At 44.4% G+C, this 25,475-nt stretch overlaps 1 protein-coding gene across 1 annotated transcript in view; it reads right to left on the bottom strand.

The window, feature by feature from the left end:
* Nucleotides 1-24,818, bottom strand: part of PAH (phenylalanine hydroxylase) — a 58,315-nt gene extending 33,497 nt beyond the window's left edge. Inside the window, exons 1-3 of the mRNA XM_044988006.1 lie at nucleotides 24,669-24,818; nucleotides 15,480-15,587; nucleotides 434-617 (exon numbers count right to left, since the gene is read on the bottom strand). Coding sequence (XP_044843941.1) covers nucleotides 434-617; nucleotides 15,480-15,587; nucleotides 24,669-24,689 — 313 coding nt within the window. The 5' untranslated portion in view covers nucleotides 24,690-24,818. The remainder of the gene's footprint in view (nucleotides 1-433; nucleotides 618-15,479; nucleotides 15,588-24,668) is intronic.
* Nucleotides 24,819-25,475: the final 657 nt, after the last annotated feature.

The raw sequence follows: 25,475 nt of genomic DNA, 5'->3' as shown, positions 1-25,475 counted from the left end.
GCCCCAGGCTCCTGCTTCCTTCGCTGGTGCCTGGAGCCGGCCGTGGTCACAGTGGCAGTGTGCCTGTAGCTAGGCTTGGCATGTTTGCGTATCGTTAGCAAACCAGTCATTGGGAACTCACCTGTGCCCGTGTGGTCTCTTCATATTGTTTGTGTGTGTAAGGAGCAAAAGATAACACTAGATGAATTTGGTAGATTGCTGAAAGCTGTGTATGAAAATATAGCCTATTTGACCAGCAAGGGCACTGTTCATTTGCAGAAAATGACCATGTCTGCAACTTTTTGGAATGGGAGACAGGATTATAAAGGGTGGAAAAGGAAACACAGATACAGGGGTCAACCAGAAAACTGCTTTACTGAAGAGAATAGAAGTAGTTCAAAAAGGCTGAGTGGTTTAGGCAGATAACACAATTTTATAGTCAATATTTTCTTACCAGCATCTTTCTTCTTTTTACGTGAAAGCTCATGAACAGTCACTCCGATTTCGTTTCTCAAAGTTTTGATGATATCTGTGAGAAGAGGAGTATTCCTCCTATCCAGGTTTATGAAGAATTCATACTCATCTTTGTTGACTCGGGAAGGTCTGGACTCAATATGGGTCAGGTTTATACTTTTTTCCTATGAGAAAGGGATAATAGGTTGAATTTTGATACTATATGCTGTAGGTGGAATCACAGCATGTTGAAATCCCCTTGTTGGTGAATGGTCCACATCACAATAATAATTTGTGATTACAATGAAATGAGGTTTGGAAAAGCCAGAAGCAGGGTATCTTGTGATCCAAATCTCAAGGGGCTGAAAATGAAAAGCTATTATATGCCCTCACTCCGTGCATGCAGTTTCCTTGCCTCAGACCCTACTGTAAGCTTACTGCTGTGACTGCAGGGATACGCAATGGACAATTCCTTTCAACCTGCCTACCTACTCTCTTTGCTCCTGCATTGCAGCCAGCCAGGGGAGCAGCTCGAGTGTCAGCTGCTGCAAGCTCAAGTATCTCTGTTCCTGCAACACTCAGCTCAGCCATGGAAGCACATGTGGCATGGCTTCAAAGTGCCACTGCAAGCCACCCAGAACAGCATGTAGCATTCAGGTGAATGGGGAATCTGAAGGGGGTAACAAGACTCAAGTCAGAACAGGAAAGAGTAAAAGAATAGGAAGCCACTCCCACCAAAAAAATACATACATTTAAAAAAAAAATCACAGAAGAAAAAACAGATGAGAAGGAAAAGAGAAAATGGAAACAGAATAGGACAAGAGAGAAAAAATAATGGAAACAAAGGAGAAGAGACAGCAACTGTCCTAGGAAACAGCACAGGAAAAGGCCCCTATTTGCCAATCCAACACTAGGGGAGCACCAACAACAAAATGCACATCGGGAACCACTGACTTAACAAGCTAAATGGATGTTATCAGTCAGATATTGTATCTAAGATACACATTCCAAAGTGTTTTTGAAACACTTCATAGTGTTTCAGGGTCTCCGTTCAGTGAGCAGGACTGTTGTCTCTCTCTGGGAGGTGGCTGAATCTGAGGTAGAGCTGGTCAGAAAATGTTCTCTCCCCTGGAAAAAGTTTGAAGACATTTTTTGTTTTGGACCACGTTTTTCTCCACAACTCTTCTGGTTTTCATCAAAAACCCAGAATGTGCAGGGTTTGGTTTCTTGAGGAAAACCAGAAAAATGTAGTCAAAAGCAGGGTCTCTCCCAATGAAATTTTGATTAAAAATAAAAAAAGAACCATGTTTACTTGAGAAAACCTTTGAACAAAAAATGTCAACCAGCTCGAAACGTAGGATCTCGGCCTGCATTTCTTCTTCAGGCATACGCCCACCGCAGCCGTTGTTGCTATAGGATGAGGCCCATAATGAAATTCTGCCTCCCAAAAGGAAGCTGAGACCCATGAAGACAGAGAAAATTCAGATTTGGGCCTGTCTGCTCCTTGGTTTTGCTCTCCTTTGCTCTCCCCTTTGTGCTGCATAGTACAGTGAGGCAGTTGGCCATCAGCAACACAGAAATGACCTCATTCACCTTGCTACAAAAGGCAGTTCAGAATCTGGTAGGCAAGGAAGAAGTGTGCATGGTGCTCTTCTGTGTCTGTGTCTGCAAGCCGCTGATTACCTTAAGTTGTTTTGCTCAACACCAGTACAGTAAGTTGAAAAGTTCAAAAGCACATTCACCAATGTCTGCTCCTGAAAGATACTCCCCAGTTGTGCTGTCTGAATGCAGAGAATGCGTTTAACTGTGCTAAGCCCTAGGGACAATTTGTTTTAGAGCCATAAAATTCTGTGGAACACACAGACCTTACTTTGTATTTGCTTTTTAGCTAGATGGTCAGAGATCATTACAGGGCTCAAGACCTAGAAGTTAAAATTACTTGAAACTATTTTTTTTTTGACAGAGACCAGAGACAGTGGGCTGTAGTTTGCTGTCGGCTGGGCCATTGTAAATCCACAATAAGTCCAATGAGGTCAATGCAACTACTGAGGATTTACACCAGAGGGAGAATCTGGACCATTAGGCCTTGTTCTTCACTGCCTGGAACCTTGTATAGTCACAGACAACTGTGCAAAACGGTGGTAAAATGCCACCAAACCAGAACGCTCTATTCACACTGACAGTAACATTTTATATTCACTGTGCACAGGTGTAAATGACTGCACAAGGACTTGTTGTTCTGAGGTTGCACAGCACCTAGCACAATAGGCCCATGTTGGGGGGAGGGGGTCCTAGATACTACTGTAATAAACAACAAAACAAAGAACAAGGGAGTGGAGAATGAAGCCCACAGACAGTACTGATTGGCAGGGGGGAGGGACAGAGGGTTATTGTAATAATTGGGACTACAAATGTACCCTCATTGTAGGCTCAACTGTAAAAAAGTATATAAAAGTTCATAAAATGTCACAGTAGCCTATAGGAATAAATGTTGATGGGTACAGGTGCAAAAGGTAGAAGAAAAACTGAATTAGTCTGAAAAAAGGCCTCCTGCTAAAACTCAAGGACTATGTTAAAATTATTCTTGGTAAAAATAGAAGATGTGGAACTGGAAATTAATGAATTAAAATTGGCACCAGATATTGGGCCTAACTGGTAGACAAAATAATGAAGGGATGGGCTATTCCCTCCATTGCCTTTATAGGTTCTTAAAGAAAGAGACTTTGGAGGGAAAAGAGAAAAACAGATGAATGCTACGAGTAAGCTTCATGATCATGGCTGCCTCTCCCACTGTTTCTGGGACTCAGGATCTTCATCATCCTGATCCTGAGAGATGTCCTGAGCAAACCGGGCCAGAGAGAGAGACACTCAGATGACATCACCACCTGTACCAACTCCAGCTGAATCCCAAACACCACCTGAGATGAAATGGGATCAGACTTTGACATGAGCTGAAGCTGCTGCTGTTAACTAACTTCTTCTCTCCCCCCCTCCTCCACCCCCCAAGAGGACAGTCATTACCATCTTTGATATCATTTAAGAGACTGTCAAACGCAGGGGTGTGGGTGGGTGGGTGGGGGGGGTTCCTTCTAAAAAGGGAAAGGGAACAAGGGATGCTGTTAAAATGAAAGCCTTACATTTCAAATGCTTTAACAGTTTTCCCCTTCTTTTCTGTATCATTAATAAAAGGTTTAAAAGGATGTTTAATGGTGGGTTTGCCATGGTGCTAAGCAGACTGAGGTCTTTGCATACCAAACCCTGAAGCTTGTTTAATGTTAGACAGTGACTGGGTTGCATTAACACCTTTGGCCTGTATGTTTCATCTAAATCAGTGGGTCTCAAACTTTTTTACTGATGACCCCTTTCACATTGCAAGCATCTGAGTGTTATCCCCCCTAATAAGTTAAACATACTGTTTAATATATTTAACACCATATAAATGTTGGAGGCAAGCAGGGTTTGGGGTGGTGGTTGACAGCTCGTGACCCCCCTTGTAATGACCTTGTGACCCCCTGAGGGGTCCTGACCCCCAGTTTGAGAACCCCAATCTAAATGAATACAACAGGGGCCACATAGCAATGATTTGTCCAGGAGCCCTTGGAGAACAAACAACGGAGCAGGCAGATAGCCAGCATGTGTCGCACTCTTGTGACAGGTCAGCTCTGCTACGCTTGCTTCACTCCCTTTGGAAAGTCTTGGGCCTGGGGTGCAGGGTCTTGAAATGCAAAGGGACGTGGTGCCAACATGCAGGACTTAGGGGAGGGCTGTTTTGTACCTTCTTCCTATTTTATCTACCCACACTGGTCCCGGTGCAAGCTGGCCTGATGTAAAAAGCAAAAGGAGCTATTTTGCTTATTAGAGTCACCTGTCCTCTCAAGTTCTACTCATCCAACTGCACAACTCATGCACAAATAAAGGAAATACCTACTGATTTGCTATCATGTTGTACAGCAGATTGTTTCTAGTTCACCAGGGGGGCAGAGGAGACTCATGCTGGTTTCTTTTGGTCAGACTAAAAGAGGATGTATACTCACCAAGTCAAATGTCCACCTCCTTTACACCAATGTAATTCTGGAATAACTCCACTGAAATCATAGAAGCTATTCTGAATTTGCATCTGTATAAGCGAGACCAGGTTCTCTCCCCCTTCTCCACTGATTCAGGAGTAGAGGCCAGAAATTGGTCATATTTGGCCATCTGATAATTCTTCAGTCCTTAGCTTGTGAAAATCTGGCACAGCCAGCTCCTACTCCACTCCCCATCTGTTCCTGACATACAGTCTGTACAGAGGTGATGGAAGGGGGAAACAGTAATTATGCTTACCTGGCAGAGTTTAAATCAGGCTCTACAATGCCCTAAACTGTACAGGACCAGCCATGAACCAACCTCAGAAACACAGAGGGGCAGCCAGCTGCCTGGTAGCCCTCTCCACCAATCTGCTCCATGCCCAGCAGATACTGGGCATAGCAGAGAATTTGGGGCAGAATGCGGTCCAAGCAATCTGAAATTCTGATGCATTATAGGCCCATGGTGCTTAAATTACTCAGGATCAAAATTCACCCTGAATTACGATCTGATGGCAGAAAGCAATGCCTTTATTTCAAACTATCATCTGGAAAAAACAAACAATGATTGAACGTGTAGCTTTTGAACTGTATATATCCCATCACGAATTATGTAACTTTACCTATCCTTAGCAATATATATATAAACACACACACACACATGATTTTATTTTCATTTCTATTAAAACCAATGCTCTTAACTACAAAAACATCCTTTACTGATTACATTGTAAACAAATGAATCTGTATTTCTTATGTGCATTTCTATTACAATCAGTAGTTTGCTCAGAGGAACACAATACAGAAAAACTGTCCTTACAAGACAGTTGCTTGCATAGTTGTTGTAGCCATGTTGGCCTTAGTTTTGAGTAAGAAGAGCTGGGTGAGGTAATATCTTTTATTGGACCAACTTCTGTTGGTGAGAGACAAGCTTCCTTCAGAGCTCTGTGGAGGGCATTCTTCACTTCCTGTCCTAAAATCTTGTATAATGCAAAACAACAAACTCTAGGATGTAGTTTTATGCGCTCTCAGACAATTTTTGCCTTTCATTCAAGAGATGCCTGCATCTCAGCAATTGGCAAAAAAAAATTGTGTATTATATAAATCTATATTGTTGCCATTTTGTAAAGAGTGCTTTGGGATCCTTTTGGAGCCATATAAATGTAAGTTACAATCACTGTTTTAGAAACAGAAATTCAGTCACAGAAATTGACCCCTCCCAATTGATAGTTTTGCATAATTATGTTTTCAGATGTTTTGTATTGGTAATAAACACCTTCACTTCAAGATATTTACAGCCTCTGTTACTTGAGTTTCTAGTCAGCACCCAATTTCATTTTGGTACAACTTCTCCACCTGGTGTCTACTGATGGTATTGTAATTATATTTTATATGATTCAGAACTCAGTAGGATGTAGTCTGTGTTGCCAGTTCTTGCAATTTTATTGTTAGTCTCATGATATTTGATGTTTTACTTAAAGCTCCAGCTCCTGGAGCCAAAAGGAGAATTTGGGGTTTAGTGGGGGAAGGGGGGGTTAAGTATGTTTTTAGCCCTCCTGCTTGCAGATGAAAGCTTGTAAACTTGACATGAGTGTCCTCTAAAAGCTCAGAAACCAGAAGGCAAAAAACAAACAAACATCACACCTCCTCAGGTGTTTTATTTCTTTAACTTGTGCCCTTACTGCAATTGCTCCTCTCCCCTATTGCATCTGTGCAAAATCCCCAGGGGCTGGGCACATCCTGGCCAGTCCCCCGCCTACCTCAGCAGGCCCTCCTCCTGCCTTCAGCCTGCTGTGGAAAACCTGCTGCATGGGGGCCTTCCTTATGTGGGATTTATGGCTCTTTTGCAGCACTTTTGTGACTATTTGGCCAACTGAAAGAGGCTTCAGCATGAGCGAGTCCTCTGTCAGAATTGCTCAGCTGCAGAGATGCTTGTAAGCATATAGCTGGTAGGTTTGTTTCCCCCCCCCCCCACCTTTGCTGCTCCAGCTAGCAGGTTGGTTTCCCACCCCCACCCCGCTTTGCTGCTCCAGCCGGGCGGCAGGTTGGTTTCCCCCCCCCGCCACTTTGCTGTTCCAGCCGCTGCACAGGTTTTTTTTGTTTTTGTTTTTTTTTGCTTGGGGCGGCAAAAAAGCCAGAGCCAGCCCTGCCTGGAAAGTAATCTGCCTTCCGCATAAGGCTAGTGCAGATTTCTCTCCCCGTGGAGGAAGGCAGAACCAGGAACCAGATAGTTACTCTGAGTCACAGTCTGGTTCCTTGCCTGCTCCTTAGAGAAAGGAACTATCCACTGCCACTTGCTTAGGACCTAGGGCAAGGTCACAACTGAGCCAACTTCTCCTCCTGTGGTTTTGTGAATGGTATTTCTAAATGTCCTTTGCTTTTAATAAAACAAAAAAGCGATTAAAAATGCTCAACAATGAAACATTTCGTCTTACCAGAAACTATTTTTTTTTAATTTTGTATCACCGAGAAACATGCCCTCCCCTTTTTAAAAAAAAATGGGGAAAAAAACCGCAATAATTTCCACAGCTCTCGTTAGTGCTATCCCAGTACATCACAGTGCTTTCTGGCTTGAAGTTAAAAGCTATGAAATGACCCCTCCGCAGTGTCCAAATCAGGGCAGCAAAGGAAGAGTTTATAGCTGGCGCATGTTGTAGTGGAAATAGGTATACATAGGGAGTTGTGTGTGCACTGAAGGGGGAGAGATCTTATTTATCCCACTAATGTACTGAGTTAAATTCTAGGGACAAATTGCTTTGCAAAACATGCCCGCACCTGCGTAACTTGTATGCAAAACAAGAGGAAAAGCAAACAAGCCAAAATTCAGCAGAAGCCCAGTACATTCATGATGGTCAAAGAGATAAACTTCAAAGTGGTCATTATTTGTGGAACACAAAGTTAGCTCCCTAAACAGAAAAAAAAATTACCACTGTCATCTTTGTTGGCTCAGAAGGCAAAGGGTCTGACTCAATGTTACCATTTACTTCTGGGCCAGGTTCAAGTATCTTTACTCACATGATGTAACAACTTACTGCAGGAGTACAGCCATGTAAATCAAAAAGGTGCTGCACTGTGCAAGCAAGGCTATCAGAGCCTGGCCCTTAGGGCAAAGTTCTGTTATTTGAAAAGAACATTACTCAACAAAAGCAAAGTGATTCCTATTTGAAAGTAAGGTAACAATTTGCATCATATTGTAACCCACACATCTCCTGGGTGTGGTGTTCTGTCTCAGCTAATGGCACCAAGACCACTGAGAGAGAGAAAGAGATTAATGAGTTTGCTCTACAGCCTTAGCTAACAGGCATGCAGCTTTTAGCTCATGCAGTTGAGACTCATGCACTAAGTTCCAGAAACCCCAGGTTCAAACCTGCCAATGACCAGGTCTGTCAGCATTACAATATTATTCCTTCCCGCCCTGCCGCAACACACACACTACTAAACATTTTAATCCATCTAGCTCTGGGCGGGATTTTCCTTACCTCACATGGCCAGTGTTTAATCCATCCAAGGTTTTCTGCACAGAGTTTTTGTTTTGTTTTTTGGTGTACCATACTGTAAAATCATTCCTGTGGTCAAAGCCACTAGTGACATCCTACGTGTTTCTTTACAACATAAAAGCAGTTTCTGCCACCTTTACTTACAGTGGGCAGTACCTTGCTTTGCACATAATCTCATTAAGATCAGTAAGACAGGATGAATACTATTCACCTTGACTAAGGCTGGCAGAATCAGCTGCTATTGATGGTATGTGATTGGTCACCTTAGTCACAAGGTTGACTCACAAACCCACAAAGAGCTTTCAGATCCCGACTTCAGAGAGAGAGAGAGAGAGAGAGAGAGAGAGAGAGAGAGAGAGAGAGAGAGAGAGAGAGAGAGAGAGAGAGAGAGAGGAGTACTTGAGAACAGACAGATGGGTGTCACAGAAGAGGAATGGTCCAGTGGTTAGGATGTTAGCCTAGGACACAGGAAGTCTGGACTCTGTTCTCTACCAGAGATTTCCTGTGTGATCTTGGACAAGTCATTTAGTCTCTCTTTCTGTGCATCAGTTCCTTTCCCCTTCTGGAAAATAAGGATATAGTACTTCCCTAACTTACAGGGGAGTTGTGAGGACATTAAAGATTGTGAGCTGCTCTGATGTTACACTAATGGAAGCCATATCAGTTCCTTAAGATTTGCATGCATATTTGTACACAGATATGCATTTGCAGCATTTCTCTTTCCACAAACATTCTGGCGAATAACAGTTCTTACAGGCATAATGTCATCACCAATCTACTGCTTACTGAAGTTAAGGGAAATACTCCCTTTTACTTTAATGGGGACTAGATTTGGACTGTAGTAAATAAGGACAGGGAAACAGGCTTCCTTTCATCCCTCAAATGGACTACCATGGTCTGGTACTCACCTCTGGCATAGGAATGGTGGATACATCGAATCTGGCTCAGGTTAGGTTTGTAACCACTTGCTTATAACGGTGAAGCTGGATTCACAGCTCAGTTTAAGAATGAGCCTCTGACTCCATGAGGATTTGTTCACCCTGCAGGGGAGGATGGGTTGGGGGGCTTACTGGGAAACCTTCTGGGGGTGGAAGTAGAGCCGGGCAGCAAACGGTGGCAGGGCTGGGTATTAAATGATGCTTCAGGAACACATGCACTCAGCCAGCCTGCTGCCTGGTTCATCAGCTCAGCTGGTCGATGACTCCTTCAGGTCACCATTCTAGTGTTCCATCTGGCCCTGACGTTTTGTCCCACAACTTACAAAGCATGGGACAAAACACTAGGGCTAGATATTCAAGAAAGTTCAGCATCTCACTTGCAGTCCATCTCCTGAGGTCTTCTGAAAACGTGGCCATTTATTTTGCTGCCTAAATGGGAGCGAACTCTCTTGGAAAATCTGGTCCCAGTTGTGCATACTGAGCACTTCTGAAAACATGGCTCTACGCCTGTTGCTGAAAACCGAGAGATTCCTAGTTTAAAGGGATACATGATCACCCTGCCCATGCACCCCAGCCTTTGTTGTGGACCAGAATGGCTATCCACGTCAGCTGATTGCACTTCCCAGAGTCGCAGACCCGACTCTGAAAACTGATTGAAAGAATATACATCAGGAATAAACAGAAGACAAAAACAGATCTACTCAAACATGCTTTGAATTTAAAGCAGTCAGACGCATAGAAGCAGTTACATAGAAATGATTCAACTCTGGTGTTAACATTCTAGCAGATAAAACACCAATTCCTATCAATAGGAGGGGTGCAGTGCACTTCTGGATACAAGTGAGAATTGTACTAAAACAAGAGCTCAGTTTTAAAGCACAAAATTACACAACAGCACCTATGGACAGTCCCCTCGGCCACAGACATGACCTTGAGGGCTCTTTGTATACAATAAATACAGTGCACCCCAAAAGCACATTGAGATTCCCTTAAACTTGGTGTCACAATTGCAGGGCTAGCTGCACCTCTAGCCCCTTTTGGGTTGCTCTGAGTACATCCCCTCAGGTGTCAGGCCTCATGCCCTTACCTCCCCTGGGGTGAAATTCTGCAATATTCCCATTCCTAGACTGGGCCCTGGGCTTCAGTACCCTGTGTATCAACCATGCTTACTGAGCAGGTTCGAATAGGATCAGCCTCTGCGGCTCTTCCCTTCAGGAGTCTGACCAGTGGAGTACACAGTGACTAAGCCACTTTCTTAAAACCAAAGTCTCATTTGTTTAACTGTAGGAACAAAGCTTTTTGAGAAAATGGATTTTAAAACGAACATCTACACTAATGCTTGTGTTACCTAATGGCTTACCACCCTCTGCCAGTAACCTAGGCAGGCCTAATTCCTCTGACACCTCCAGCAGGTGCCTGGATTGCAGTCTGGTTCCCCCAAACAACTTCCCCCTCTCTTGAGGCAATGTTCCTTTTTAAACATGCCAAAGATCTTTTGATATCCTGTGTTCGTGGCTACAATAGGACATGCCTGCCATGCCATTCATCCTTCTGACAAAGTGTGGCTCTGCAGTGTCCCTTCCTCTCCCCGCCCCGCATTAGGGACTCTGTAACAGGGTGGCTTGCCCTGTGGGCTAGAAAGCCTGGGGCCAAGCCAGCCTTGATTACAAGATGAATGACCCTGAGAGAAATCAGGTTGTTAAAATATAAAAGGCAGAAGGAAGCTACAAGGGAAGAGTGTGACTGAGAGAAGTATCTGAGACTACCAGAGGTAGGAGGCCTGCCAGTAAGCTACAGAAGCCTAAGAGAGGCGATTGTGTGGCTCTGGAATGGATGATTGTTTTGGAACTTTGTTCTGTTTTTGACAAGCTTTGTTGCCAACTTGGTGGAGAGTGAATTAAAGAATTTGGGGCTGAGAAGGTGACTAGCAACTTTGTGAATTCTTAAAGGCCCTGATGAAGGGGAAGTAGAGGCAGGTAGTGGCCATGGCACTACAGACTCCATATAAGAATTACAACAGGCTTACCTGTGTTTGTGCCCAAGCCAGCCTTGTTTATTAATATAACGTCACATTATCATTCCCCCCCAAACAGAAAGATTTACCCTATTCTAAACTTTTATGTCCAGCAACAATAGCTCTCTCTCCTTAAAATTCTTCCAGTTCACCCATTCCTGAGCTCTTCTTCCTTGAAATGTTTTAAGCCATATTGCTCAATGCTTAAACATCCCACTTCCCCCACCACCTTTGTGGCCAGGTGAGCTCTCTCCAGATTTTCCTTCTGGAGACAAATGTCTTGTCTCAGCATATTATGTTCCCTGCCACCTTTCCCCAGATGGTACCTGATAAGTGCTCCCTCTTCCTAGAACAAGCTTCTTCTCTAAATGAGGGACATGTGGTCTGGATGAAATTATGTTAAAGTGGATGCCCAAGTGGTTGAAAAACCGTAATCAAAGAGTAGTTATTAATGGTTTGCTGTCAAACTGGGAGGACATATCTAGTTGGGTCCTACAGGAATCTGTCCTCTGTCCAGTACTAGTCAATATTTTCATTAAAGACTTGGATAATGGAGTGGAGAGTATACTCATACAATTTGTGGATGACATCAACTAGGAGGGGTTGAACACACTTCAGAGGACAGAATTAGACTCCAAAGTAACCTGGAGAAACTAGAGAAATAAACAAGATGAAATTCACTAAAGACAAGTGTAAATTACTGCACTTAGGAGGTGGGAAAAATCAAATGCACAAACTACAAAGTGGGAAATAACTGCCTAGCTAGTTGTACTGCAGAAAAGGATCTGGGGGTCATAATGGATCACACATGGAACATGAGCCAACAATGTGAAGCAGTTGCAACATCGGTTAATATTCTGGTGTATATCAACAGGTATGTCATGGGTAGACCACAGGAGGTAGTTCTTCTGCTCCACGCAACACTGGTGAGGCCTCAGCTAGACTACTGTGTCCAGCTCTGGGCACCACAGTTTATGAAATGTGAACAAATTGGTGAGAATCCAGAGGAAAGCAACAGAAATGATAAAAGGTTGAGAAAACCTGACCTATGAGGAAAGGTTTCAATGTGCCCAGTTTTATTTGTCTTGAGCGGGGATCTGATAAGTCTTCCAACATGCTATGGGCTATTATAAAGAGGATGGTGATCAGTTCTCCATGTCCAATGAAAGCAGGCCAAGAAATAATTTGCTTAATCTGCAGCAAGAAGAAGATTTAGATTAGCTACTAAGAAAAACTGTAGAAGGCTAGATAAGCACTGGAACAGGTTACCAAGGGGGGTTGTGCAATCCCCACTATTGGAAGTTAAGAACAGGTTAGAAGAAACACCTGTCAGGAATGGTCTAGGTTTATTTCATCCTGTCTCAGTGCAGGGGAAAGGGACTAGATGATCTCTCCAGGCCCCTTCTAGCCCTACAATTCTATGACTTTTTATGATTAAAAACACATTTCTTAATATTATACATCCTGCTGCCTGTCCCCAGGTGCTGCCTTCTCAGGGCTCAGCCCAGCTGAGCAGCCCGTAATCAGAGATGCACTGAACCCTGCTCCCTCTCAAATGGGCTAGTCAGCCTGTGATAGTTGGCCTTTTCCTGTCCTGGTCCAAACTGGTTTTGTAGGTTGGCTGAAGAGGAGACAAAAAAAAACAACCCACCACAGCTAATAGATAAGGGTCAATGTCAAAGCTATCACTCTCCACAAACTCTTGGGAGTTATCAGGAGCTATTCTTTTCTTTCCTGTTTGTTCCCCCCACGCACACACACTCTTTCTCTCTCCTGTTGATTTAACCCACTATAGTCACACAGAAAACATGCCAACAGCCAGGCCAACACACAGTAGTCATAAATTATTACAGAGCAGCTCCAAATGCGTCACACTGGTCCTCGAACCACAATATGAAGATCTCTGTAGGGGGCTGGGCTTGGCTTTAGTAGGCAACAGACTCACAGAATGCAGACTCCGTTCCATGGAACAATTTCATTTGAACCATATTTTGTACTCTTTGTGTTGGCTTCCCCCCGCCCTATTTCATGCACAAATGTGGCATAGTTTTGAACAGATTAATGAGACTTAAACATGCCCATAGACAACCAGAAAACCATAGATTTCTTCCATGTGCAGTCTCCTTTGAGAAGGGCCCAGGGACCACCACCAGGCCAGACATGGTGCCTGCAGACAGGCTCCCCGGTAAGAAAATATGTCCCCTGTACACCCTCAATTGAGTCAAACAGATGTGACCTACAAAGCCATTTCTAACCTGAATACCAAAGCCATTTTCATTCCCTCTGCTTCATGCAGTGGAAGGGGTGAAAAGAATGGAAAACCTGCTCCTTTGGCTGAACTCCTATTGAAAGTGGGGGCTGGGTGGGCTGAGTGTAAATGTCATCATGTCCCCCATCTTGGACATTGTCAAATTCCCTCTGTCCAGACTCTGTCTCTCTGGTATTCTGTGGTCATGGCCTCAGTGGGAAGAGGGAAGAGGGTCACAGGGAAGAGTGCTGATTATAGCCTCACCCCCTTCCAGACTCACAAGTCTTTCCTCATATAAGATCATGCCGATCATTCTCTTGTTCCCATTCTTACCACAAGACAGGGATATGGAAGGGATCAATAGGAGCATGGCAAAATGTGCTGAGATGGGCACCTGGGAGCAGCGCAGAGTCACTGTATCTCTGTGCAAATGTCCACACACGGAGTTAATCATATGTGTAAACAACCCCTCAGACATGCATGTTGCTAAGAAGTGGAAATACTGTCAAAGGGCCATACTGCAATCCACAGACTGTGTCATAGGTCTCACCCCCACTTGGAGCTGTTGGGTTCCAATGTGGGGACCTGCCTTGGTTTCCCTCTAAACTAAAATCCTAGTTTAGATCTGGTAAAATTGCCACCACCCAATCAATTACGTGGATTGGGACACAATCCTTCCCCAAAATCCTAGGGGATCCCAAGAGCCCCAAATCCATGGAGTTCTTATACCCAGGAGAAATAAACCATTCCCCCCTGCTTCCTTCCCCCTCCCTTTTCCTAGGAGAGACACCGGGATCTAACTACAGAGGGATACCTCCCGCTCCTCTTTCCCTGAGAATCCACCCAAGGAAAGACCAACCAAGTCCTTAATAGAAAAGAATTTATTAAAGAATAAAAAAGAAAAGTCACTGTCTCTGTAACCAAGATGGAACAATACAGGGTCTAAACTTATCAATCTCTGGAGAGAGTTCCCCCTCCCCCTTTCTCAGTAAAAGCAATATCAGTACAGACTTAAAGAAATTCTATAGCAAAACACAGAATTGCAAATACAGAAATAAAAGTATAAGAATACTAGTTCCTTGCTAATACTCACTAGCTTGAATAGAAGAATTTGTTGCAGAAACCTGGGAGGACTTGATTAAGATGTCTGGACTCTCTTAATACCCAAGAGAGACTCTCTAAAAAACAAAGAACAGGGAAAAAAAACTTCCCTCCACACGGATTTGAAAATAATCTTGTCCCTCATTGGTCCTCTGGTCAGGTGTCCACAGGTACTGCTTGTTAACCCTTTACAGGTAGACAAAAACCTTAACCCTTAACTAACTGTTTATGACAGACTGACACTAGCTCTGATAGCTATGTACTCCCCTTCCATTTAATGAATTGAAGACATCTTGGGACATTTTTTGTTTCTATTTGTATTATGCCACTACAGCACCCTTTCATTTACCAGTCAATTCAATTTCCTAATCGAAAATATGTAGTCTGCAGTTCATTACAGTAATCTGCCTAAACAATTGCTCGAAGAAACAATTGATTAATATTAAAGTTCTAAAAACCAAAGAAACCAGTGGATTTGCATGGGATTATGTACACAGCTCTACGTGTCACAACTAAGGCTGTCAAAGGTGTCACGAATTCCATGGGCTTTTTTTAAACATTATCCACGACATTTGGGGAAATGTGCGTGGATGACATTTTAAGAGCAGTGCAGCTCCTTTCTTGCCACAGGATCCCAAAGTGCTTTTATATATCCTGGGCCCAATTCTCAACTATCTCACATCTTGTGTAGCTCTAAACACCTGTGCAAAGTGGGTGTAAAGTGTTGCCATTCTGATCCGATAGCATTTTACACAGAGAGTCTGCACACACTTTGTACAAGTGTCAGTGACTACACAGGGTGCAAGGAAGAATGGAAGAATCAGGCCCTATTATAATCTGTATACATTCATAGATATGAAATATAGGGAGACATCCACAGGCACAGTCTACAAGCTAGTCAAATGCAACCACTTCTAGGGTATATTTTGTTTGCTAAATCATTTTCTAAGGATGCGGGGGGGAAATCAGATTTTTTTTTAACTCTTGCACAAGTTAAAAAACGATTGAAGAGTTGGTTTTGAGGGTCTTTTTTTAAAAAGTCGTCTCTCGGCTGAAACTAAACAAGGAAAATTTGAGCCCAGAAAAGAAACATCCCCCAGCCCTTAAGTCAGGATCATGTGAAAACAGGGGGTAGCATTGGAAGTCCTGACATTTTAAAGACACAGAGAAAAGCAAAATATTTACCTCAAATATGCGCAGAACTGTAGCCAACGCCCCAACCTTTTCTTTCAGAGAGAAAATCAAAGAGATCATATCATTTTTATATGCGTTTTCTTCAATGTACATGGTCTCCTGAAAGATAAAACAAACTCTTTAAAATTCAACTATACAGGTAGGGCCCTATTCTGCTCTGCAGTAAGTCCCCTTTGCCCTCCTCCAGCGACTCAAAGTGGATTTACTGCTGCCTTAAGCAGACATCTGAGCATTGCCCCAGCATAGGGGGTGTGCCAAGCCAGAGCCAAAAGTGTACTCTTCCCATCCTGGGTTAGCATAGGGAGCTGCTTCTGCTAGTGTAAATTAGAACAGCATTATGGCTACTCTGATATATGCTGGGGATGAGCCACCCCTTCAAGGAAGTACCACGATTGGTGTCATTAAGCCCCCAACAATGTCCCACTTCACCTTTCAGACACACCAAGCTCACTTCATACACACTTGAGGATTTAATGTTCTTTTTTCTTATATATTGCAAAAAGTCTTTCTTTTAGATTTTCCTTTCATTAAATCATCCCCTTAGGACTCAGCAGAACTACATGCAGTACATAGAGCCATCACAAGGACCAGGCACCACTTACATCCTCAAAATAGCACTTCAGAGATGACTTTCACCCAGGGTGGGTACCAAAATTAAAGACATGGTGCAGCAAATGTAAAAAGTCAATGAAAGGCTGAATGAATAGTGGTGGATGGTAAGATATGCTTTCATTTATATTCCTTCATAACATTTTAAGTTTTCTTCCTCAAACAATTAAGCACAATTTCTGCCATGCACTAGCTAAGGTGTGCCAGGCCCCCATTACCATGGGGAGATTGCACCTCACAATCTTTAATGTATTTGTCCTCACAAAATGACCCTGAGGTAGAAAGTAATATTATCCTGGTTTTACAGAGGGGGAAACTGAAACACAGAGGCCCAGATCCTCACAGGTATTTAAATCAAATAGGAGTTCAGCACTTAACTTAGTGAGATTTTTGAAAGCACCTAACCAAGTGCCTATCTGTATCTTTAGGTGCCTAAATGCCTTTGGAAAAATCTGACCCTAAGTGATATGCCCAAGGGCACACACAAGAAGCTTGTGACTGAGCAGGGAAATAAACCCAGGAGTCTCAGACTAGCACCTGATTCACTAGACCATCCCTTCCATTTCATTCTCTAATATATTCTTCAGAACTGTATTTTCAGGGTCATCTCCAGAGATTATTCCTCATGCAGAGCTTCTACTAAAATCAATGAGAGTTCGGTGTAAGAGAAAAACAATGCCAGGATAGAGACCTTGCTAATAGCCAAGGTAGAGTCTGCAGCCTTTGGTTCAGCAAGGGAATCTGGCTTTCCTTGTGCCTCCAGCACTGCCCCTGAAGTCAAAAGGGAAGGACTCATGAGGGACAATATTTCCTGGTGCAGTGATACACAGAACAATGTTCATTTTAACAATAAAATTGTTACTTCTCCAGACCAGCTTTTGTACTTGTGTTAGACTATGCACTGATCACCAGAGGCTGAGGGAACATTTTCTGCCAGGTGCCGCTCCCTTTGGGATGCTCAAATGGAACAAAGAGGATTCTCCCAGTAAGGGGAGTCTCCAGAGAGCGAAGGGCTGGTATAGATTGTAAGCTGTTTGGAGCAAGGACTGTCTTTTTGTTCTGTGTTTCTACAGTGCCCAGCACAGTGGGGTCCTGGTCCAGGACTGGGGCTGCTAGGTGCTACAGTAATACAAATAATCTAGCACCTTTCAGATGAGGATTTCAAAACACCTTACAATCATTAACTTTAGATTACGACACTATTGCATGGTAAGTAAGGGATATAGAGAGGTCACTTCACCACGCCATTAGGGGGTAAACCAGCAGCTGTTTCATAGCACACAAACAACATTAGGTAATAGTTTAGGATGGGATGTGAAAAATACCAGTACCAGGGGAAACTGTTCCAGCTTTAACTCATCCCCGCCAGTTGCGCAAATGAGCATGGGATCAAAGCACAAATAAGCATGTGATTGAGGGGTCTGGGTCTGGATGGTTTGTGGAGGGGTGGGTAAAAACCATGTGTAAAAGACTACAGCGTAAAGGAAAGATTGCCATCTATTGAATCATCAACACCACTTCCCACAACATGTGTTTTTTCTGGAGGCTTCTCATACAAATACTGACCCCTTCCAACTCTACTTAGCTTGTGAAGCCTGAGGGAAACAGCAGTAGTAGACAGTATGGCAGCAGACTAATGAAAGCCATTCACACAAAAAGCACTTGTGTAAGAAAAAGGTCAATATTCTGTGCAATTTAATGAGGAAAAATGTTAACAATGAGAAAACAATTCTAAAATATTAGCACCAGATGAGTTTGATGTTCCGTATGCAAGTCAGTTTTTCTTGGGAAAAACCAAATCCATTACACAAACGTCAGGCAAGTGGAGAGGGCATTTAACGTTAAAAGGCTGTGTTCTAAAACATTTTCAAATCCAGGCAACAGTGCAATTAAAATAATATTTAGAACCCTGTACAGATCTCCATAATAGGCTCAGATTAATATGTCTGACAAACATGGCCGCCCAGAGGATTCAGGGGGCCTGGGGCAAAGCGGGGGAGCTGTGGCGCTTGTACTCACCTAGCAGCAGTCCGGGTCTTCGGCGGCATTTCGGCGGTGGGGGGGCCCCTTCAGTTGCTCCGCATCTTCAGCAGCACTGAAGGGCCCCCCCGGCCACCGAAATGCCGCCAAAGACCCAGACCGCCGCCGGGTCAGGGCTCGTGGGGCCCCTGCAGGGCCCAGGGCTTGGGGCAAATTGCCCCACTTGCCACCCCGCCCCGGGCGGCCCTGCTGACAAAGGAGGAAGTTGTGAGTTGGTGTGGTATATAATCAGAGGTGCAAAACCTGCACAGTAGCTATAAAAACTGATCTTTTTAGATCATGTGACTTCAACCGTGTACTCAAACCCTAATAAATTCCCTTTGGCCCTTAACTTTAATGTGTTGAATCAAGTCTTTTTTTTTTTAAACCCAGGAACAGAGGCTTTTCTACGTTTGGAAATTGGTAAAGTTGTTTTGCAGTGTGCAGGTCTTTATACCTCAGACATGTTGCAATAGACCCGGGGTTCCCAAACTGTGGTTTATGTAACACTGGTGGTACACGAGCTTGTGGGAAGGAGTCTACTGTGAACAGGGTAGGCTGTGCCCTTTTAGGGGTAGTGAAGACTGGACAGGCTCCTTTAAGGAAACCGGTATTCAAGGGAGCAGTAGATTAGCCAGAGGAGTCTCAGTCATCGAGTAGCTACTGTCTTAACTTAATCGAACCCAGCTGTTAAGCGACTCCAAGAGAGAGCAGGGGGAGATTGCCTGGAGAAGAGAATTACAAGGCAGCTATTGTGTCAAAATTAACTACATTGGCTCACCCAGCAGAATTAGCTACCTTGATGTTCCTGAGCAGTCACTGCTCAAGCAGTTTGAGCATCTCAGTGACATCTCCTGAATCCCTTGTGCTCATTTTGCCCTGAACTGCCCTCAGAATTTGCTACTTGTTGAAAATGAGGGTACCGGGGTGGAAGCGGGAGGGAGGCAAATTGGATGGGGAAGGATGGGGCAGAATTTGTGCAGCAGCCAAACAAACAGAGGAGGGTAAAGGGGATGGAGGGAGTAGAGGAAGAGGCAACACTGGGGACAGGATGAATGAGCCAAGGTTTAAGCAGGAGGAGTTGCGTTGCCAAACAGTGGCAGGGAAGGGGAAACTCTGGGAGAGTGACGGGGGAGCGGTTAAAGGTTGCTGGAAATAGGGTGAGTCACCTGCAGTGGTTGCAAAGTAGGGTGTAGGTGGCAGAGGGGCTTGTGTTCCTTTCTGGATGGTCCATATCAGCTAGGGTGACCAGCTGTCCTAATTTTATAGAGACAGTCCTGATATTTGGGGCTTTTTCATATATAGGCTCCTATTACCCCCCACCCACTGTCCTGATTTTTCACACTTGCTGTCTGGTCACCCTAATATCAGCACTCCCTCCCCATGGTGTTAAAGACATGGTGTAGCCTGGAGCCCAGACCCTCAGACTCTTGAGGATTTGAGCTCTAGGACACTGATTCAGTGGAATAGTTTACTTACACACACGCACCCCACAACTTTCCTCATTTTCATACACGTTTTTAGTGTTTCAAAGAATTCCTTGTCAGTTTTCATAAGTGCAACATGTCTGTAAATAGCTTTATAGCATTTCTTAAATTTGTCTTCTCTTCGTTCTGATTGCCTGAATTGGACTTCTCTCAAATTATCACACCTCACAGTGTTGGCATAGCACTTTGTTACTGTAATTTTCAATTTTTATTTCTAAAGTTTTAATTTTCCCCCATATGATAAATTCACTCTGTCTTCAATTTCCTTTGATTTTGAAATGAGAAGTTCCTTTCTAAGCTGTTATTTTGGTCTATATTTTTTGAATTTCATCACTTATGCATAGATCTTACTTCCACATATTCACTAAGGACACTACTGTATCTATCTTGCCCTCTTAGAGACAAACTTCTACTGTAATTTTTACCAGTTATTAACACCAAGAATTTAAAAAAAAATTCGCCAGAAAGTTCTAATATGATCCATTTCAGTGGCGGTTTTCATTCTAGAAAGTTTACTTTTTGTTCTGCTAAAAATCAATAAAGTTTTTTAACATTAAATATTTTGTTATTTCTTGGACAACCCTTCATTTAAGAAAAGGGGCAAGGCTTTGAAACCTTTACAAGTTATCTTAGTAATGAAACCAACATATGAAGTTGGAAAGTTAATGTGCATTATGAATTTCAGATCCTTTTTCTATAAAGAAACTGGAAGTCTGGACAACAAAAGTTCCTCTACACAAGAGACAGCAGGATGGACATAACTGTGGGCCACTCATTCTCAAAGTATGCAATGCCAAATTTTGATTGTTCATTCTTAATTATGTATAATTAATATTTTAAATGCAAGTTATAAACTATTAGTTTGCAGAAATGTATCTGGAAGATGTAGATAGTAACAATGTTGAAACCACAGAAGACACCCTAACAACAGTATGGAACAAAAACAGTGACTCATTTAATGAAATAATCAGGTAGTTACTTTGTTAGACATACCTAATGAAGCCAGATTTTATAAAGGTAAATATTTCAGTTTTGAAGAAATTGCACACTTAAAAACAGGAATGATACTCTATGTATAGAAGTTGTATTTTAGTGTTCATATGTGAGAAGACTCAAAAAAATGCTGTTGTAGAAGGCACTGGTGAGACCTCATCTGGAATAATATATACAATTCTAGTCAACCAAGTTCAAGTGAGATGAATTCAGACTGGAATAGGTGCAGAGAAGGGCCAAGTGCAGATGTTGGCCTGTCATCTGACCTGCTGAGATAATCACAATGAATTGCAGGGGTCTGCAAGCCTACACATCCAGCCTAGAGAAAGAAGGAAGAGGGCTCCACCCATAGAGAGGTAATAGTGAAAGGCCAAAAATGAAAAAGGATGCCTTTAAGGAGATTATTGAGGAAGAGTCAGAAGTGCAGTTATCCCCAAACTATGAACTTATGTTCCCTTGTTTATAGAAAAGTATGCTTGTTTATAATTAATGCTGACATATGAAGTAATATACTTGTGCATATATTCTATATCTTATATTTTTAAAAATCCTGTTACATATATCCTTATTTCAGATACCCCATCCATCAGAATGAACTACCCATGGCACAAAATGTGTGCATGGGGTCTAGCTAAAGTTAAGTGGGGAGGGGGGAGAGAAGAGTAGCTCAGTCTGACAGAGGAGGTCCCCGTCTGTTAGAAGGAGGTACCTATGGGAGAAAGCTTGAAGGTCACTCATACTGATAGGGGAGCAAAAACTGAGCATAGTATCAGAAGCTGCTGCTGTTAGCAAATTCTGGTGGGTAGCTGTTTTCAGGGCCTGGATTCTGGTGGGTTGGAAAAGCCTGCTTAAATCACAACTCAGCCCCAGGTCAGCTGTGGACTCCCTTAACCCAGAGGAACCAGTTGTGAGTCTAGAGCAGGGGTGGGCAAACTACGGCCCGCGGGCCACATCCGGCCTGCGGGACTGTCCTGCCCGGCCCCCGAGCTCCTGACCCAGGAGGCTCACCCTTGGCCCCTCCCTTGCTATCCCCCATCCCCCGCAGCCTCAGCTCGCTCGCTCCGCCGCTGGCGCAATGCTCTGGGCGGCGGGGCTGTGAGCTCCTGGGGCAGCGAGCTGCGGAGCCCGGCCTGACCCAGTCTCTGTACTGCACGGTGGCGGCGGCTGCGTGGCTGTAGCGCCGCCAGCCAGCGGTGCTCCAGGCAGTGTGGTAAGGGGGCAGGGGACAGGGGGGGTTGGATAGAGGGCAGAGGAGTTCGGGGTGGTGGTCAGAGGGCGGGGGTGTGGATAGGGCAGAGGTGGGCAAATTACGGACCGCGAGCCACATCTGGCCTGCGGGGCCATCCTGCCCAGCCCCTGAGCTCCCAGCTGGCCCCGGCCCCTCCCCGGCTGTCCTTCCTCCCCCGCAGCCTCAGCTTGCTGTGCTGGCAGCGCGGCATCCTGGCTGGCTCCGGGGCTGGGCGGCGCGGTGCAGGGGCAGATTTACAAGTGAACACAGGGTGCCCTGGCAAAGGCCCCCCAACAACAGGGGGACCCAGGGCCGGGCACTCGGGCAACAACACTGGCTGCACTGAAATCATATGCAGGCGGGCGGTGCAGATGGCGGGAGCGCAGGGAACGCAGGCGGAGGACTCAGGGGGAGCACTGGGAGGCCACGCAGCCGGCCAGAGAGAAGCGGCCCTTTGAAGGGGAAACCGCTGCTTCTCTCTGGCTGTGCGGCTGCCCCTGCTCCTGTTGAGTCCTCCGCCCATGTTTGCGGGGCCACATTCCGAAAGGGGCTGGGGGGGGGGAGATGGATAAGGGGTAGGGTCCTGGAAGGGGGCGGTCAGGGGCAGGGGGTCCTGGAAGGGGGTGGTCAGGGGGTGGGGGGGTGGATGGAGGGGGGTCGGTTGGGGACAAGGAGCAGAGGGGTTGGATGGGTTTGGAGGTTCTTAGGGGGGCAGTCAGGGGGCAGGAAGTGGGAGGGGGTGGATAAGGGGTGGGGGGCAGGCTGTTTGGGAGGGGGCACAGTCTTTCCTACCTGGCCCTCCATACTGTTTTGCAACCCCAATGTGGCCCTTGGGCCAAAAAGTTTGCCCACCCCTGGTCTAGAGACTATGCCAGGAGGAGATCTGTGGGAAAGACCTCACTAGCGAGGTCAGAGACTGGCAGAGCTCCCTGGCTCAGGGCGCAGTGGTGGGGGACCAGAAAACCGAAGCCTTGGAACAAGAGTAAATTGGAGCTGAAGGTGCTGGGTGCTCAGCTGAAGCTGCCGGGTGCTCTACTTCTAGCCAAGGCTTCTCTCCTCCTTTCTGAGCCTTCCCTACCCTTTTACATCTCTCTCACACACACACCTGCACCCCAGCCAGACCCCCCCGCCCATAGGTGCCGACTCTGTGGGTGCTCCAGGGCTCTAGAATAAATTAAGTTTAGCAATTTTCTCCTCATTCTGTCCTTTTAAGACAGTAAAATAAAAACAAGATGGTTGGCTTAAATACCATTTTGGACCAAGCCACCACCCCTAATGCAGACAGCATGTGGTTGTTTGGACCCAAGTATTTTGCAAGTAAGTGTAATACCAGTAGGTTGAATGTTTTGCATAGAGGCTGCTGTTGGCCTTTCAGGCACACATGATGTTCCAGAATTTGGAGATCCACAGTGCACATCTCAGAGGAAAAATATGACTCATTTCAAAATCTAAAATGTCTGATAATGAATGGCAGAGTTCATTAAATTAAGAATGAAGAGCAAAATCCCAGCCCCAGAGAACACACCTGAAGTTTTGCCTTTGACTTCACAGGGGCCAGGATTTCACCCAACGTTACTAAACTCCAGAGTTGGAATATGTATAAATGGAAAGATATTCCTACTTCAAAACATGACACAAGATCAATTTTTCAAACACACCTAAGTGACTTAGGAGTCTAAGTTTCATTTTCAAAAGTGACTCAGGCACTTATGAGCCTAAATCCCATTGACTTTCAAGGAGACTTAGGTTTGTCAACACTGCAACTAAACACCCATAGCTGACCCGACTCAGATGACTTGGGCTCGTGGGGCTGTAGATTTGCAGTGTAGATATTTGAGTTCAGGCTGCAGCCTGAGCTCTTGAGACCCCACAAAGGGAGAGGTTTCCAGAGCCTAGGCTCCCTCAGAGCCCAAATGTCTACACTGCAATTTTACAGGCCTGTCAGCCCAAGTCAGTTGGCACAGGGTGGCCAGGAGTGTTTAATTGCAGTGTAGACACACACTTGTGCTCCTCAAGCACTTTTGGGGGAAAAAAGAGAGTTAGACTTCTAAGTCACTTGGGTACTATTGAAAATTGTACCCTGTCTTGATCTTCTGTGAATTTCCATTTTTAAATTGCTGTACCTTTTCATTTTCTTTGCAGTTCCACTCTGACCTTGATGCAGTTGCACTAGGGCAAATAAGTATAGAATTCGGCCCAAATAATTTACCTACACCATTGATCATGGACTACTTCTCTCACTTGTTCCTACAGTAAAATATTGCCCACGGCTTAATGGCATGTGCTTCAGCAGATTGTCATCTACTTTCAGAAGCAACGGATTCAAAATAGCTACAACAATCAGAACTTTAAAAAAAAAGTAGCAAGAGACAATAAAGACCCAGAATTTAACAAAATAATCCCTCAAAGTCAGTAATGAAATTGGCTATCATAATAGGCACTGTCTTCTTCTAACACACATTTTGAGATCTCCGGTTTCTTTCTGGTCACTTCTTTTCTTATTCTATTTTGCCATATATACATAAATACATTGGCAGTGGTCTTATGATGTTGCTATAATGGCTCTCCATCTCTGTTTTACTGTTTGATTTTTGTCACTACTGCACACATAGAAATATAATTTACAGTAGAAAAGTGCATTCACTGTCCAAAAGGGAGCAGACTGGACACCACAACTACTGATACAGTAGCCTTGTTTCCTCACATACCATAAGTGAATAATAATATGCCATGTCTCACAAACACAGTACAAGATCAGAGGAGCAAAAGCCATCCATCCTCCCCAAAGAGCAGTATCATTTCACCTGCCATACCAGATACACCTGCCTGTACCACACTACCTACCTGAAAAGGGTCTCCATTCATTTTGCAAACCTCTGTGTCCAGGCTTTAAAGCTAGTAATACTCAGGCTGCAATGCACTCTTCTCTCTGTAGTGAAAGCTTTCTGACCTTACTAGGCTTGACAGATCTGTGCGGTGCAAAGGTATTTAAAGTTTAGCATGAAAGGCAGGTCCAACCCCCCTCACGCTTTCCTCCTCCCTCTCCTTCTCCAGCTGTGTGTGGTTAGAGGGGGCGTCTTCCCTACACGCCCCTCTCCACCCCCTGCCAAATTCTGGCACCAGAGTCTCAAACAATTCACATGTGTGCAGTAAGAGCAGCAGAATTCAAGCCTTTCCAGGAGTGTCCTTTTAGTCACTCTAGCATATGGTATCTATCTGTGACGAACATGGACAGATGGCATGGTTTGAATTAAGATCCCTTCCTTTTGGTTAATATTGCATGCTATGTTCATTTTAGTTGTGCAAAGGGCTTCATCTTTTGTTAAGCAGTTTCTGATCCATACATTGATGTTCCCTGGCTTGTGTGAGCGTTAGACACTGTTTGACATTATACGGGATTTACAGCATTTTCTGTTTACAGTTGGATCTACTTTAGTAAGCAACTGTGTCTAGGGAGATACCCTGAACATAGGGAAAGGCCACAAAGAGAGGAGATACGAAGAGAACTGTGAAAGCTGACGTGAAGGGCACAGGAGTATCAGAGTGCTAGGGTGCTGCAGTACTGAGAAGGGACTCTGGGTCAATATGACAATAGAATCATGGAGGAGGGCTGTGATTGGTAATGGGACCTGCATAGAACAGCACAGAACC

This window comes from Mauremys mutica, chromosome 1 (genome assembly GCF_020497125.1).
Source record: "Mauremys mutica isolate MM-2020 ecotype Southern chromosome 1, ASM2049712v1, whole genome shotgun sequence".
Classification (NCBI taxonomy): Eukaryota; Metazoa; Chordata; order Testudines; family Geoemydidae; genus Mauremys; species Mauremys mutica.
Note: the sequence above shows the minus strand (reverse complement) of the source record. Positions and strands in the feature narration are given on the sequence as shown.